Source organism: Hypanus sabinus, chromosome 10 (assembly GCF_030144855.1).
Source record: "Hypanus sabinus isolate sHypSab1 chromosome 10, sHypSab1.hap1, whole genome shotgun sequence".
Classification (NCBI taxonomy): Eukaryota; Metazoa; Chordata; class Chondrichthyes; order Myliobatiformes; family Dasyatidae; genus Hypanus; species Hypanus sabinus.
Window position 1 is genome coordinate 11,042,524 of NC_082715.1, and position 15,083 is coordinate 11,057,606.

Here is a 15,083-nt window from a genome sequence, read left to right on the forward strand (position 1 = left end):
TTCCCTCCAACACCAGATTTTGTCAGAAAAACTCGGCAGCAAACTGGGGGGCGGGATCCTGGCTTCTGACTGACTCGTCGGTAGACCAATTGGTGAGGGAGAGCCGCCAGGCGCGTCCAATTAGCAAGGCCCGGAGGCAGACCGATGCAGAAGGCGCGCAACTCGAACGCGCGAATTCGGAGCCGGGCCGGGGCGCGGTTTGAAGCGGTGAGTAAGCGGGGGCCCGGTGTGTTGGGGCCGGGGGCGAAAAGACCCCAGGGGCAGCAGGAGCCGAGGGTGGGTGAGAGGCTCCGGGAGCCCGGGGAGAGAGAGAAGCTCTGTAGATGAGGTTATTGGATGGGAGATGCCCGGACAGAGGGAGGTGGTGACCGGGAACCCTCCTCCTCACGATTCCCGTACCCGACAATTCCCATCTATTAGATCCATTATGTCCTGCTGAAGGGTTTCGGCCCGAAACGTCGACTGTACTTCCTATAGATGCTGCCTGGCCTGCATTCCACCAGCATTTTATAGACAATAAACAATGGGTGCAGGAGTAGGCCATTCTGCCCTTCTAGCCAGCACCGCCATTCACTGCGATCATGGCTGATCATACACAATCAGTACCCCGTTTCTGCCCTCTCTCCATATCCCTTGACCCCGCTATCTATAAGAGCTCTATCTAACTCTCTTGTATGCATCCAGAGACGGCCTCCACTGCTTTCTAGGGCAGAGCATTCCACGTATCCACCACTCTGGGTGAAAAAGTTTTTCCGCATCTCTGTTCTAAATGGCCTACCCCTTATTCTTAAACTGTGGCCTCTAGTTCTGGACTCACCCATCAGCGGGATCATGCTTCCTGCCTCCAGCGTGTCCAATCCCTTAATGATCTTATATGTTTCAATCAGATCCCCTCTCATCCTTCTAAATTCCAGTGTATACAAGCCCAGTCGCTCCAATCTTTCAACATATGACAGTCCCGCCATTCCGGGAATTAACCTTGTGAACCTGCGCTGCACTCCCTCAATAGCAAGAATGTCCTTCCTCAAATTTGGAGACCAAAACTGCACACAATATTCCAGGTGGGGTCTCACCAGGGCCCTGTACAGCTGCAGAAGGACCTCTTTACTCCTATACTCAGTTCCTCTTGTTATAAAAGCCAGCATGCCATTAGCTTTCTTCACTGCCTGCTGTACCTGCATGCTTGCTTTCATTGACTGATGTACAAGAACACCTAGATCTGGTTGTGCTTCCCCTTTTCCTAACTTGACTCCATTTAGATAGTAATCTGTCTTCCTGTTCTTGCCACCAAAGTGGATAACCTCATATTCATCCACATTAAACTGCATCTGCCATACATTTGCCCACTCACCCAATCTGTCCAAGTCACCCTGCATTCTCAAACATCTTCCTGACATTTCACACTGCCACCCAACTTTGTGTCGTCAGCAAATTTGCTAATGTTACTTTTAATCCCTTCATCTAAATCATTAATGTATATCGTAAACAGCTGCAGTCCCAGCACCGAACCTTGCAGTACCCCACTGGTCACAGCCTGCCATTCCGAAAGGGACCCGTTAATCGCTACTCTTTGTTTCCTGTCAGCCAGCCAATTTTCAATCCATGTCAGTACTCTGCCCCCAATACCATGTGCCCTAATTTTGCCCACTAATCTCCTATGTGGGACTTTATCAAAAGCTTTCTGGAAGTCCAGGTACACTACATCCACTGGCTCTCCCTTGTCCATTTTCATAGTTACATCCTCAAAAAACTCCAGAAGATTAGTCAAGCATGATTTTCCCTTCATAAATCCATGCTGACTCGGACTGATCCTTCTGCTGCTATCCAAATGTGTTGTAATTTCATCTTTTATAATTGACTCCAGCATCTTTCCCACCACTGACGTCAGGCTAACCGGTCTATAATTCCCTGTTTTCTCTCTCCCTCCTTTCTTGAAAAGTGGGACAACATTAGCCACCCTCCAATCAGCAGGAACTATTCCTGAATCTATAGAACATTGGAAAATGATTACCAATGCGTCCATGATTTCTAGAGCCACCTCTTTAAGTACCCTGGGATGCAGACCATCAGGTCCCGGGGACTTATCAGCCTTCAGACTCAACAGTCTATCCAACACCATTTCTTGCCTAATATAAATTTCCTTCAATTCATCCTTTACCCTAGTTCCTCTGGCCACTATTACATCTGGGGGATTGTTTGTGTGTTCCCTAGGGAAGACAGATCCAAAGTACTTGTTCAACTCATCTGCCATTTCCTTGTTCCCCATAATAAATTCACCTGTTTCTGTCTTCAATGGTCCAATTTTGGTCTTAACTATTTTATTACTTTACTATTCCTAAAGATGCTTTTACTATCTTCCTTTATATTCTTGGCTAGTTTACCTTCGTACCTAATTTTTTCTTGGCGTATTGCCTTTTTTGTTATCTTCTGTTGCTCTTTAAGAGCTTCCCAGTCCTCTGGTTTCCCGCTCATCTTTGCTATGTTATACTTCACTTTTATTTTTATACTGCCCTTTACTTCCTTCATCAGCCACGGCCGCCCTTTACTCCCCTTAGGATCTTTCTTCCTCTTTGGAATGAGCCGATCCTGGACCTTCTGCATTATTCCCAGAAATACCTGCCATTGTTGTTCCACTGTCTTCCCTGCTAGGGTATTGTTCCATTGAACTTTGGCCAGCTCCTCCCTCATAGCTCCATAGTTCCCTTTGTTCGACTCTAATACTGATACGTCATCGTCATAGTCCGTGGTTGGCATATAGACCTGTGTGACGTTAATGTCAAATGGTTTAGCCAAGATTTTAATCATCATCACTTTTTCGTTAATAGATAAACTGCCTTTGATAGTTCTCGCTGTTTCCTTGTCTACCAAGATTCCAACTCCGTGCTTATGTTCACTTCCTCCTCAATATATCAGTTGGTATCCATTATCCCTTTTGAGCCATCCCCACTCTGTCCATCTCGTTTCACGTAGTCCCAGTATGTTTATCTTTAGTCTTTTCATTTCCATAACCACATTTTGTAGTGTACCTGGTATTAGACGAGATCTAATATTCCACGTACAGTAGCTATGTAGGCCTGTGACTGGCTGTGTGCCTCAGGGATCTGTGCTGGGACCATTGTTTGTTGTCTATATCAATGATCTAGATGATAATGTGATAAATTGGATCAGCAAGTTTGCTGATGACACTAAGATTGGAAGTATTGTGGACAGCGAGGAAGATTTTCAAAGCTTGCAGAGGGATCTGGACCAACCGGAAAAATGGCAGATGGAATTTAATGCAGACAAGTGTGAGGTGTCGCATTTTGGAAGGCCAAATCAAGGTAGGACATACAGAGTAAATGGTAGGGCACTGAAGAGTGCAGAGGAACAAAGGGATCTGGGAGTTCAGATACATAATTCCCTGAAAGTGGTGTCGCAGGTAGACAGGGTTGTAAAGAAGGCTTTTGGCATCCTGGCATTCATAAATCAAAGTACAGTCGTCCCTCCTTATTGGCGAGGTATTGGTGCCAGGACTTCCCGCGGATACCAAAATTCGCAGATGCTCAAGTCCCTTATTTAACGTCTCAGTGCGGTGGACTTTAGGACCCAGTGGAACCCCGGACTTTATTTAACATGCTTCCGTGTGGTGGACATTAGGACCTGGCGCAACTCTGAATCCACAGCATTTCTGTTCACGAAAGTAATCACGATTGTGATTGCAAATAAGGTGGAAGTAATAAAGCGATCGGAAAGAGGTGAAACGCTATCGGTCATTGGAAAAGCGTTAGGCTACAGTCAGTCAACGATCGGAACAATTTTAATGGAGCATGTGAAAGGCCCTGCCCCGATGAAAGCTACAATTATTACTAAGCAACGCAGTGGTTAAATTATTGAAATATGTATGTTTCTTAAGTGTTTTATGTGCATAGAAAGGTAAAATATACACTAATACTAAGAATAACGTTTGACTAACTGACGGTAAATAATACCGGATGTACCTGTTCCGACTTCAAGATGGACTCAGGAACGGAACTCATTCATAACGCGGGGACTGCCTGTACTTTTAAGTCATTTCTAGATTATTTATAATACCTAATACAATGTAAATTCTATGTAAATAGTTATACCATATTGTTTAGGGAATAATGACAAGAAAAAATAGTCTGTATGTGCTCAAGCAACGAGTGTTGAAAAGAGAACCTCCAGGTTTTCCCGATCCGCGGTTTGTTGAATCCACGGATAAGGAGGGCCGACTGTATTGGGTATAGGAGTTGGGATGTTATGGTGAGGTTGTATAAGACATTGGTGAGGCCAAATTTAGAGTATTGTATGCAGTTCTGGTCACCTAACTATAGGAAGGATATCAGTAAGATTAAAAAGGTACAGAGAAGATTTACTAGGATGTTGCCGGGTCTTCAGGAGTTGAGTTACAGGGAAAGATTGAAGAGGTTAGGACTTTATTCCTTGGTGCTTAGAAGAATGAGGGGGTATTTGATAAAGGTTTACAAAATTATGAGGTATAGACAGAGTAAATGTGAGTAGGCTCTTTCCACTTAGATTAGGAGAGATAAGTACGAGAGGACATGGCTTTAGGGTGAAAGGGGAAAGGTTTGGGGGAACTTCTTCACTCAGAGAGTGGTGGGAGTGTGAAACGAGCTGCCATCTGATGTAAATGCGGGCTCACTTAAATTTTAAGAATAAATTGGATAGATACATGGATGGGAGAGGTCTAGAGGGTTATGGACTGGGTGCAGGTCAAAGGGACTAGTGGAATAAAGTTTTGGCACAGACTAGAAGGGCTGGATGGCATGTTTTTTGTGCTGTGGTGTTCAATGGTTCTATCCTGACATGAGGTTTTCGCTTGATGATGACCCTGGTAGCGTCATTCCTACCGTTGCAGGATGTGACTCCACTACTGTTATTTGTGGCTCCATTAACGTCGTTGTTTTGATCCTTTATTGAGACTGACATATTGGGAAATCATGTACTTGGCAGGTTACCGCAGTGGTTTACCTTTGCCTTCTGCCGAGTGAGTTTAAAGAGATAACTAGTCAGGCCGGAAGGTGGATAACATCAGGTATGCAAATGCCACTGCGTTGTTAGTTGACAGCTTATGCAAACTGCAAATTATGCTGAATAAAGTGAATGAGAAAAGCCTTGACTATGGACTTAAAATCAACCCTAAGAAAACAAAATCGATGGCAAAACAAAACATTAAAGACTCATTCATGATGGTATCGTTACAAGTGAATGGACAAGACATTGAACAGGTGTGAAAGTTTGAATATCTTGACAGTTGTCTGACAGATGACAGGAGATGTGAAGCTGAGATCAGAAGGAGGATAGGTATGGTTAAGACCCAGGTCACAAAGCTAAAAGATCTACTATGCAATCGGAAGGTAGACATCCAAAGTAGAATCCGCTTCCTCAAGTGTTACGTATGGTCAGTGCTGAGGTATGGATCAGAAACCTAGACCCTGAAAAAGATGACGTGAAACGAATTAATCCTGTTGAAATGTGGTGCTGTTGACGAATGTTGAAGATCTGCTGGGTGGAGAAGGTTTCAGATGAGAGGGTTTTGTAAGAAGTTGATAGACCACGGTCATTGCTGGAGAAGATTATGAAGTTAAAAGTTGCTTATTATGGACACGTTAAGCAGAGAGATAACATCTTGTTGGACTTGCTACATGGAAAGGTGGAGGGAAAGAAAGGAAGAGGAAGGCAAAGAACAATGCCTTCAATGGATAACATCAAGGATTGGACCAAGCTGGACAAGACTAGGGATGTTGTGGACAAGTGTTGGGACAGAGCGGTGTGGAGGGAAATCGTCCGCCAACTGGAAATTCCAGATGTGACCTAACGATGATGACGATCCATTGCTCGATCGTTTAGCATACTGTCGATGAAAATCTAGAATTCAATGTAAAATAGTCAGACTAAACAGCATCTGCAGATGGTTCCAGACCTGAATGCTTGATTTCATTTCTGTTTCAACATGTGCTGCCTGAACTGAGTTGTTTTGAATATTTCTTTTATTAATTTCAACTTTCTTGTTCATTAGCATCATTATGTTTTGTAACTTCAAAACATTAAATCAATTACAAGGAAGACCCGTGTGGTGAACTATGTGCCTGTCGGGACACGCCCCTGCTGACTGCTCCTGTGGCTCCTCCCACAGGCCCCTGTATAAAGGAGACCTGCGGCCTGAAGATCGGCCTCAGTCTCCAGGACCTTGTATGATAGACACTCACTCCTGGTTCCTTCTTCCAGTCAATAAAAGCCGATATCTCGCCTACGTCTCAGTGTGAGTTATTGATGGTGCATCAATTTTATTGACTGGAAGTTTTAAAACATGGAACCCGTTTTGCGTCCGGACCGGTTGGATTTGGACCCTCAAGACCCTGACGCAGCTCTCGCTTTTGAACACTGGCTTGCATGCTTCCAATCGTACTTGGCGGAGCTTCGTGCGACTGAACCCGCCGTTATGCACAGAATCCTACTCTCGAGGGTCTCCTCCAAAGTTTACTCCTTTATCCGGGACCTGCCGACCTACGAAGGGGCACTGGACGCCCTCAAACGACAGTACCTGCGGCCGGTGAACACCGTCTACGCAAGACATCGCTTAGCTACCCGGCAACAGCGGCCTGGCGAATCGTGCGCTGAGTTTCTCCGAGCACTACAGACACTCGTCCGAGCTTGTGACTGCAAGACGCTCACGGCAGAACAGCATGCGGAGCTGCTGGTGCGAGACGCCTTTGTGACGGGACTGAGGTCAGTGTACATGCGCCAGCGGCTGCTGGAGAACTCGGATCTTACCTTAAGCTCGGCGATAGAGAAGGCCAACGCTCTAGAAGCTGCGCGGCATAACGCCGACGCTGTCCAGTCGCGCGATTCCCCGCCGGTTTCGTGGACGCCTCAGACCCCGCCACCGCCGGCTCCCGGGAGCGAATTCGCCAACGCCGCCGCCAGTCGCGATTCCACGAGCTCCCCGACCCAGACCACGGCTGTGGCCCGTAAGAAACTCGTGCTTTGTTATTTCTGTGGCCAAAAGAAACATCCTCGACAACGCTGTCCAGCGCGAGAAGCGACCTGCTCCAGCTGCGGAAAGCGGGGCCACTTCGCCAAGGTCTGTAAGTCTCAACCTCGAGCGGAGTGCAGCGCTGCGGGTGAAACGTGGGGGCCGCCATCTTGCATGCCGGGATGTGGGCGGCCATCTTTGTCGACGTCAGCACGCCCCGCCCCCGATCCTCGGATGCTGACCGGGTACCCCGGATGTGAGCGGCCATCTTTGTCGGCATCAGCATGCCCCGCCCCCGACCCTCCGATGCTGACCGGGTACCCCGACGGCGATCCAACTCTGGCCACTGTGACCCTCGACCAAAGCGCCCCACACCAGCTTGCAAGATCCATGATGGACATCCAGGTGGAGGGGCATTGGACTGGATGCCTGTTTGACACGGGCAGCACTGGGAGTTTTATTCACCCGGACACAGTGCAACGCTGCGGACTTGCAACGCGGCCGGTCAGTCGGAGGTTCCATTTGGCCTCTGGGTCGCAGTCCGCAGACATCCGGGCGGGTTGTGTAGCGACTTTGGTGGTGCAAGGCACAGTATATCGGGACTTTGAACTGCTGGTCATGCCTAATCTGTGTGCACCTGTGCTATTGGGGCTGGACTTCCAGAGCCATCTCGAAAGTGTGACTATGGTATACGACGGGCCCCTCCCACCACTCACTGTCAGGAATCCTCAGTTTTGTGGGACTTCTTCACATACCCCGCTACTGACCACACACACACACGGACACACACATCCCATCCAGAACCAGGCCAACAGCTGCGCTACCGACACTTGCAGCCTCTCCACTCTCAAGATCCCTCCCCCACCGCTGTTCGCCAACCTGACCCCCGACTGTAAACCTGTGGCAACCAAAAGCAGGAGGTACAGCGCGGGGGACCGGGCCTTCATTCAGTCGGAGGTGCAGCGGCTGCTCAGGGAGGGGATCATTGAGCCGAGCACAAGCCCTTGGAGGGCCCAGGTGGTTGTTGTTCGGACTGGGCAGAAAAATAGGATGGTGGTGGACTATAGTCAAACCATCAATAGGTTTACGCAGCTTGACGCATACCCCCTACCCCGCATCGCGGATATGGTCAACCAGATTGCTCAGTATAAGGTGTACTCGACAATAGATCTGAAATCCGCTTATCACCAGCTCCCCATCTGCCCAGAGGACCGCCCCTACACCGCCTTCGAGGCGGGCGGCCGGCTCTATCACTTCCTGCGCGTCCCTTTCGGTGTCACGAATGGTGTCTCTGTCTTCCAGAGGGAAATGGACCGGATGGTGGACCAGTACCAACTGCAGGCCACATTTCCCTATCTGGATAACATCACCATCTGTGGTCATGACAGGCCAGATCACGACGCCAACCTCCAACGGTTTCTCCAAGTGGCCGCAGCTCTGAACCTTACTTATAACAGGGACAAGTGTGTTTTTGGTACCACCCGCCTTGCTATACTTGGGTATGTCGTGGAAAACGGGGTTATTGGGCCTGATCCCGAACGTATGCGCCCCCTGTTAGAGCTCCCTCTTCCCACCACTCTCAAGGCCCTCAGACGGTGCCTGGGGTTTTTTTCCTATTACGCCCAATGGGTCCCCCATTACGCAGACAAGGCTCGCCCCCTGGTCAAGTCTACCTCGTTTCCCCTCTCTGCTGAGGCCTGCGCGGCCTTCAACTGCATTAAAGCGGACATTGCCAAAGCTACGATGCATGCAGTGGACGAGACCGCTCCCTTCCAAGTGGAGTGTGATGCCTCCGATTTCGCTCTGGCTGCTACCCTTAATCAGGAAGGCAGACCAGTAGCATTCTTTTCTCGCACCCTCCAAGGCTCTGAAATTCGGCACTCCGCGGTGGAGAAAGAAGCCCAGGCCATAGTGGAGGCTGTTAGGCACTGGAGGCACTATCTTGCTGGCAAAAGATTCACTGTGCTGACCGACCAGCGCTCGGTTGCGTTCCTGTTCAGCAACCAACAGCGGGGCAAGATCAAAAATGATAAGATTTTGCGGTGGAGGATAGAACTCTCCACCTACACCTATGATATCCTGTACCGGCCTGGCAGACTCAATGAGCCCCCTGATGCCCTATCCCGGGGAACATGTGCTAGCACACAGCTCGACCAGCTGTACGCCCTTCATGCACAACTTTGCCATCCGGGGGTCACCAGATTTTACCATTTTGTGAAAGCTCGGAACCTGCCGTACTCCCTGGAGGACATCAGGACGATGACCAGGGACTGCCAAATTTGTGCCGAGTGCAAACCGCACTTCTACTGTCCTGACACGGCACAACTTGTCAAGGCCACCCGCCCTTTTGAACGCCTGAGTGTTGACTTTAAGGGCCCCCTTCCCTCCACTGACCGCAATGTCTATTTTCTCAGTGTTATTGACGAGTTCTCACGGTTCCCCTTTGCCATCCCCTGCCCCGACACCACTGCCACGTCCGTCATAAAAGCCCTGCGCCAGCTCTTCACTCTGTTCGGGTATCCCTGCTATATCCACAGTGATAGAGGGTCCTCCTTTATGAGTGAGGAGCTGCGCCAGTACTTGCTAGCTAGGGGCATTGCTACCAGTCGGACCACGAGTTATAATCCCCGGGGTAATGGCCAGGTAGAGCGGGAGAATGCCACAGTGTGGAAGGCCACACTTTTAGCCCTTAAGTCCAAAGGGTTGCCGGTCTCTCGATGGCAGGAGGTCCTCCCTGAGGCACTGCACTCTATCCGCTCTCTGTTATGTACGTCCACCAATGCCACCCCTCACGAACGCCTATTCTCTTTTCCCAGGAAGTCTGTCACTGGGACCACCCTACCAGTTTGGCTGACGTCCCCGGGGCCAGTGCTGCTCCGGAAACATGTGAGGAGCAATAAATACTCCCCGCTGGTGGAGAGGGTTCACCTTCTACATGCGAACCCCCAGTATGCTTACGTGGTCTTACCTGATGGGCGGGAGGACACGGTCTCCATCCGCGACCTGGCACCCGCAGGTGCAGCAGACCACTACCCTGAAGGCTCTCCGGTAACTGTGAACCCTGCACCAGAGGTGACACCGTACTCACCAGGCCCTACACAGACTCCTCACGACACTTGTATACCGGGCGTTTCGTACGCATTTATACCAGGCGCCTCGCACATGCATGAGGGATCACCGGCGCCTAGTGGGCAAGGACACGCGCAACCCCCGTCCCCTGTGCAATCGCCAATGTTGCCGGCACCTATGCGGTCACAGCCGGTGCTACGTAGATCGCAGCGACAGATTCGACCGCCTGATCGGCTTGACTTGTAAGAACCTTCGCTACATGAGGACTTTTTCAAACGAAGGGGGGGTGAATGTGGTGAACTATGTGCCTGTCGGGACACGCCCCTGCTGACTGCTCCTGTGGCTCCTCCCACAGACCCCTGTATAAAGGAGACCTGCGGCCTGAAGATCGGCCTCAGTCTCCAGGACCTTGTATGATAGACACTCACTCCTGGTTCCTTCTTCCAGTCAATAAAAGCCGATATCTCGCCTACGTCTCAGTGTGAGTTATTGATGGTGCATCAACCCGGGAGTCCAAAATCTGAACTCACTTTAAGTGAGGCGTGCGTATCAGGTGGTAGCATGATGATGTATGCAATTCCCATGTTTTTGTATTATAACCCATAATTATTTATTTAAACAAACAATGCTTAATCAAATATATATCTCAAATATTACATACATAACACGTTTATTAAATTTGTGGGTAACTTTGTCATGAAATGAGCTTTGATCTCTTCTGTTACCCTCTGCGCTGAATACCAAACTTATCCTGGCCTCATGTTGATTTCCTACCACTTTTGCATAAACATCCCAGTTTATTAACAGGACAGCTCTGCAAGGAATGCAATCACTCTGGTAACCCCAGCATCAGAGAGGTTCCTATTTTTCCCTACTCCCATCCATCTCACCCCTTCCCCAAAAGCTGCGAGTTAAAACTTGTTTTTTTTCATTCGACTGATGTTGCGTGGCTGGCTGATAATTTCATCATTTTCTGAGTCTATTTCTGAGCTTGTCTATAAAGTCCAACTTCTGATACAATTTGCAAACCGCTCAAAATGCTAGAGGAACTCAGCGGATTGGACATTATCTGTGGACCTGAATGCCTACCTTACTCAGTTCCTCCAGCATTTTGTGTGTGTTTGGATTTCCAGCATCTGCAGGTTTTCTAGTGTTTGATTTGATACCATTTGGAAGTTTTCTGTTATTGATTTCCTTGTCCTTTAACTTCCTTCCCCCATGACTTTCAAAATCTGCATTCATAATTTCTAAAAAGAATTATTCTTTGCCCAGACCTTCACCTGAGAGCTTTTGGCCTTTTGACAAAACTGTAATTTGACCCTTCTAAATGTTTTTACCATCACTGTCATTTAATTGTTCATCTTGCAAATTTAAGGATTTGCCAGGCTTGGCTTACTGTTTATAGAGCCAAGCTCCTTTGTATGATCAGCTGAAACAATGGTGTTTCTGGTGAATACACTACTTGAGGCAGCTTATTCCAGTTGGAGGTCAGTAACCAGTGGCTTTCAACAGGGATCTGTGCTGGGACCTCAGCTGTTTGTGATTTTTATGAATGAATTGGAAGGGTGGGCTAGTAAGTTAGCAAAGGTTGGAGGAGTTATGGATAGTGTAGAAGGCTGTTGTAGGTTTCAACGGGTCATCAATAGGATGCAGAACTGGACTATGAAGTGGCAGATGGAGTTCAATTGGGAAAAGTGTGAAGTGGTCCACTTTTGAAGGTCAAACTCGAAGGCAGAATACAGGCTTAATGGAAGGATTCTCTGCAGTGTGGAGGAAAGGAGGATCTAGGCGTCCATGTCCACAGACCCTCAAAGTTGCTGCGCAAGTTAATAGGGTGGTTAAGGTGTGTGATGTTTGGCCTTCATTAGTTGGGAGATAGAGTTTAAGAGTCAGAGGTAATATTACAAGTCTGTAAAACTCGTTAGGTCACATTTAGAGTATTGTGTTCAGTTCTGGTCACATTATAGGTATGATGTGGAAGCTTTACAGGGTACAGAGGAGATTTACTATGCTGCATGGAGGGAAAGCATATCTTAAGAGGATAGGTTGAGCAAGCTATGACATTTCACTTTGGATAAGAGGTATCTACAGGGGTGTATAAGATGAGGCATAGAGAGAGTGGACAACCAGAGACTCTCTCAGGGTGGAAATGGATGATGTTCAAGGTGATAGAAGGGATGTCTGAGGTAGGTTTTTTTACAGAGAGGTGTGTGTGTGAAATGTGTTGCCAGGTGTGGTGGTAGAGGCAGATACATTAGGGATGCTTGAGAGACAAATAGACATGGGTGAAAGAAAAATGGAGGACTCTATTAAAGGGAAGGGTGAGTTTGATCTTGAAGTTTATTAAAAGGTCTGCATAAGATGGTCGACACATGTACCTGTATTGTGCTGTACTGTTCTATGTTTTAAGTGAATTGAGATCTTTCAAAGTTACGGGTAGAGCATGATGCATTTTCCTAGATACCTCCCATAAAACCCTGTGACTAAATCCATCCAGTCCTTGAGATTTGTCATTCGGTCAGCATTAGTTCCTTTATTACCATAATTTTACAATCTGAGACCCATAGTATTAATATTAATGAGTAGTAGTAATAATAGTATTACTGCTATTAATAGTATTTAATATTAATTTTCCCAGCATGTACCCTATTGCAAATACTAATGAAAATCAATGATTCAACCACAAACACGAGAAAATCTGCAGGTGCTGGAAATCCAAAGCAACATACTCAAGATGCTGGAGGTACTTAGCAGGCCAGGCAACGTCCATGGGGAAAAAGTAAGCAACTGACATTTTGCAGCCAAGAAAGACACCCCCCCCCCCCCCCCCATGATTCAACCAGTTCTCTCCCTTCCCCTCCCCCCCAATCTTTCTCTATGTCATCTTTGGTTCCTTTCAAGGGAGTTGCATTGGCCACTTTTACGCCATGGAACTGCGACCGATTTATATATTAATTTTTTTTTTAATGCCCTTTGTAATTTTTTTCACACCTGTTGTAATTACTCTCTGGTTTGGCAATTTTTGTACCTTGTCAAGTGATTATGCAAATTATTGACTTTTTATATATTTTTCTCTAACAGGTATATTTAACTGGAAATAAAAGTGGCCAACAAAGACTTGTTAACATTACAATATAGATGGTACGCAGTGGCACTGGATGGGTTAGTGTACATAATAAAGTTATCTTCACTGTTTCTCATTATGTAAGTAAGCAGCAATGCAATCTTTGGTTTTAATTTTTTTTTTGCAGTTTCAAGAGAAAAATGTCTCAACTCACACCAAAAAAGAAGAAATCTAGTTCTTTTACAGATGATGGGTAAGCTGTGTTTTTTAAGTTTAATTTTACATTGAATATTCTGCAAAGAAAGAAATTAGCATTTCAAGAGGTGAGAGCTATTCAAGCCTCACCTCTTATCCTTTTATTTTATCAATATTATCTAATAATATCCATAAATGTACTTCTATCATTTTTCTCAGTTATTTAACCTGACATTGGACTCTCCTCATGTTGTTTTCTGGATACAATGTCATCAATACCCTCTGATCAGTTGCTTTGTTTAATTTATTAGTAACCATCAAACATTATTACCTTTAGTTTTGCTCCTTTCCACATCTGGAAAAATTCAGCGTACTCTATTTTTCAAAGTCTGCTTTTGTACATTTCAATAAAAAACAAAGACTGCTTTTTTTTTTACTCCATGTAGAAATAGTTTACAGTTCTGAAGTTGTCCTTGTATACATTCAGAGGCCACTCTTGGGTTCAGGAGGTACCTAATAAAGTGCTCTCTGAATGTCTTTCTGGATGTTTGTGGTCTTCCGTTACTATAGACCGACTTCAAGTTTCAATGAACATTCACAGAAGCTCTTCTGCACACCACGGTTGTAAGGCATGGTTATGAGTTATTGTCACCATCCTGTCAGCTTGAACCAGTCTGTCCATTCTGCTCTGACCTCTCTCGTTAATAAGGCATTTTTGTTTTCAGAACTGTTGCTCACATTCTGTTGTTTTTTTCATCACTCTCTAAACTCGAGAGACTGCATGAAAATCCCAAGAGATCAGCAGCTTTTGAGATACTCAAACGGTCCCATCTGGCACCAACAGTCAAAGTAATTTCAGAGACAACTGAATCTCTTGACATTGTCTGTATGCATTAATTTGCTGTCACTTGATTGGCTGATTAGATATTTGCATTAATGAGTAGGTGTACCTAATAAAGTGGCCACTGATATATCTCTGTCATTTTCCCAGTGCTTCCTTGGCTTTTTTTCTATCACTGCAGTGAAGCAGTTCAGGCTAATGTGGTCACATTTTTACCTGATTGCCTAATGAAGAGAAAGCTGAATAATCATAGAATTTGTGATTATGAGCCTTTAGTGATGTGCTACACACAGAGCTAGAAATAACGACACGTAGTCTGTAAGTTGCACTCCAGACTAGTTTATTCAAACTTCGCGGCACCGGCTTTTACACAGTTCCGTTCCCGCCCTCTCTGGGCAGAAATGACATCAGAGGTGCATTACAAAAGTCTCTTCCCGTGCGCGGGCTTTCTCCCCTTGCTGGTGAAGAAGAAGGCCCAGCGCCATTTTGGGGCTGATCTCTCTGCCGACGCATGCGCCATTTTGTGAGCCAGTTCACCTGCGTAGAAAGTGGGTTGCCACATTACCCCCCCGCTACCAGGACAGACGATACACCCCGCAATGTCCACAGTCTGGATCAGTCTCTGTCTGGGCGGTCTGCCTCTGCGCCGTGGTGCCTGAACCTTGGCCAGCTGTGCCAAGTCCATGTGAGCCGGTTTGAGTTGGTCCACCGTGAAAACCTCCTCTTTCCCCCCAATGGACCCATTGTTTCCGATCACCTTGAACTGCCCCTCGTACAGCTGCTGTAGCGGTGCCTGGTGTGCACTCCTTCGTACAAATACAAACTTAAGCTCTGCAGGTCTTTGGGTACATGGGTCGGGGTCAGTCCGTGCTGTGAAGTCAATATGGGGGCCAGGTTGCTGAGCCTTTCATGTAGTC

The 15,083-nt window shown here is 46.9% G+C and overlaps 1 protein-coding gene across 1 annotated transcript in view; it reads left to right on the forward strand.

Annotated features, from left to right (window-relative positions):
* The first annotated feature begins 169 nt into the window (after positions 1-169).
* esco2 (establishment of sister chromatid cohesion N-acetyltransferase 2) overlaps positions 170-15,083 on the forward strand; it is a 43,609-nt gene continuing 28,695 nt past the window's right edge. Inside the window, exons 1-3 of the mRNA XM_059981406.1 lie at positions 170-207; positions 13,148-13,228; positions 13,318-13,383. Coding sequence (XP_059837389.1) covers positions 13,225-13,228; positions 13,318-13,383 — 70 coding nt within the window. The 5' untranslated portion in view covers positions 170-207; positions 13,148-13,224. The remainder of the gene's footprint in view (positions 208-13,147; positions 13,229-13,317; positions 13,384-15,083) is intronic.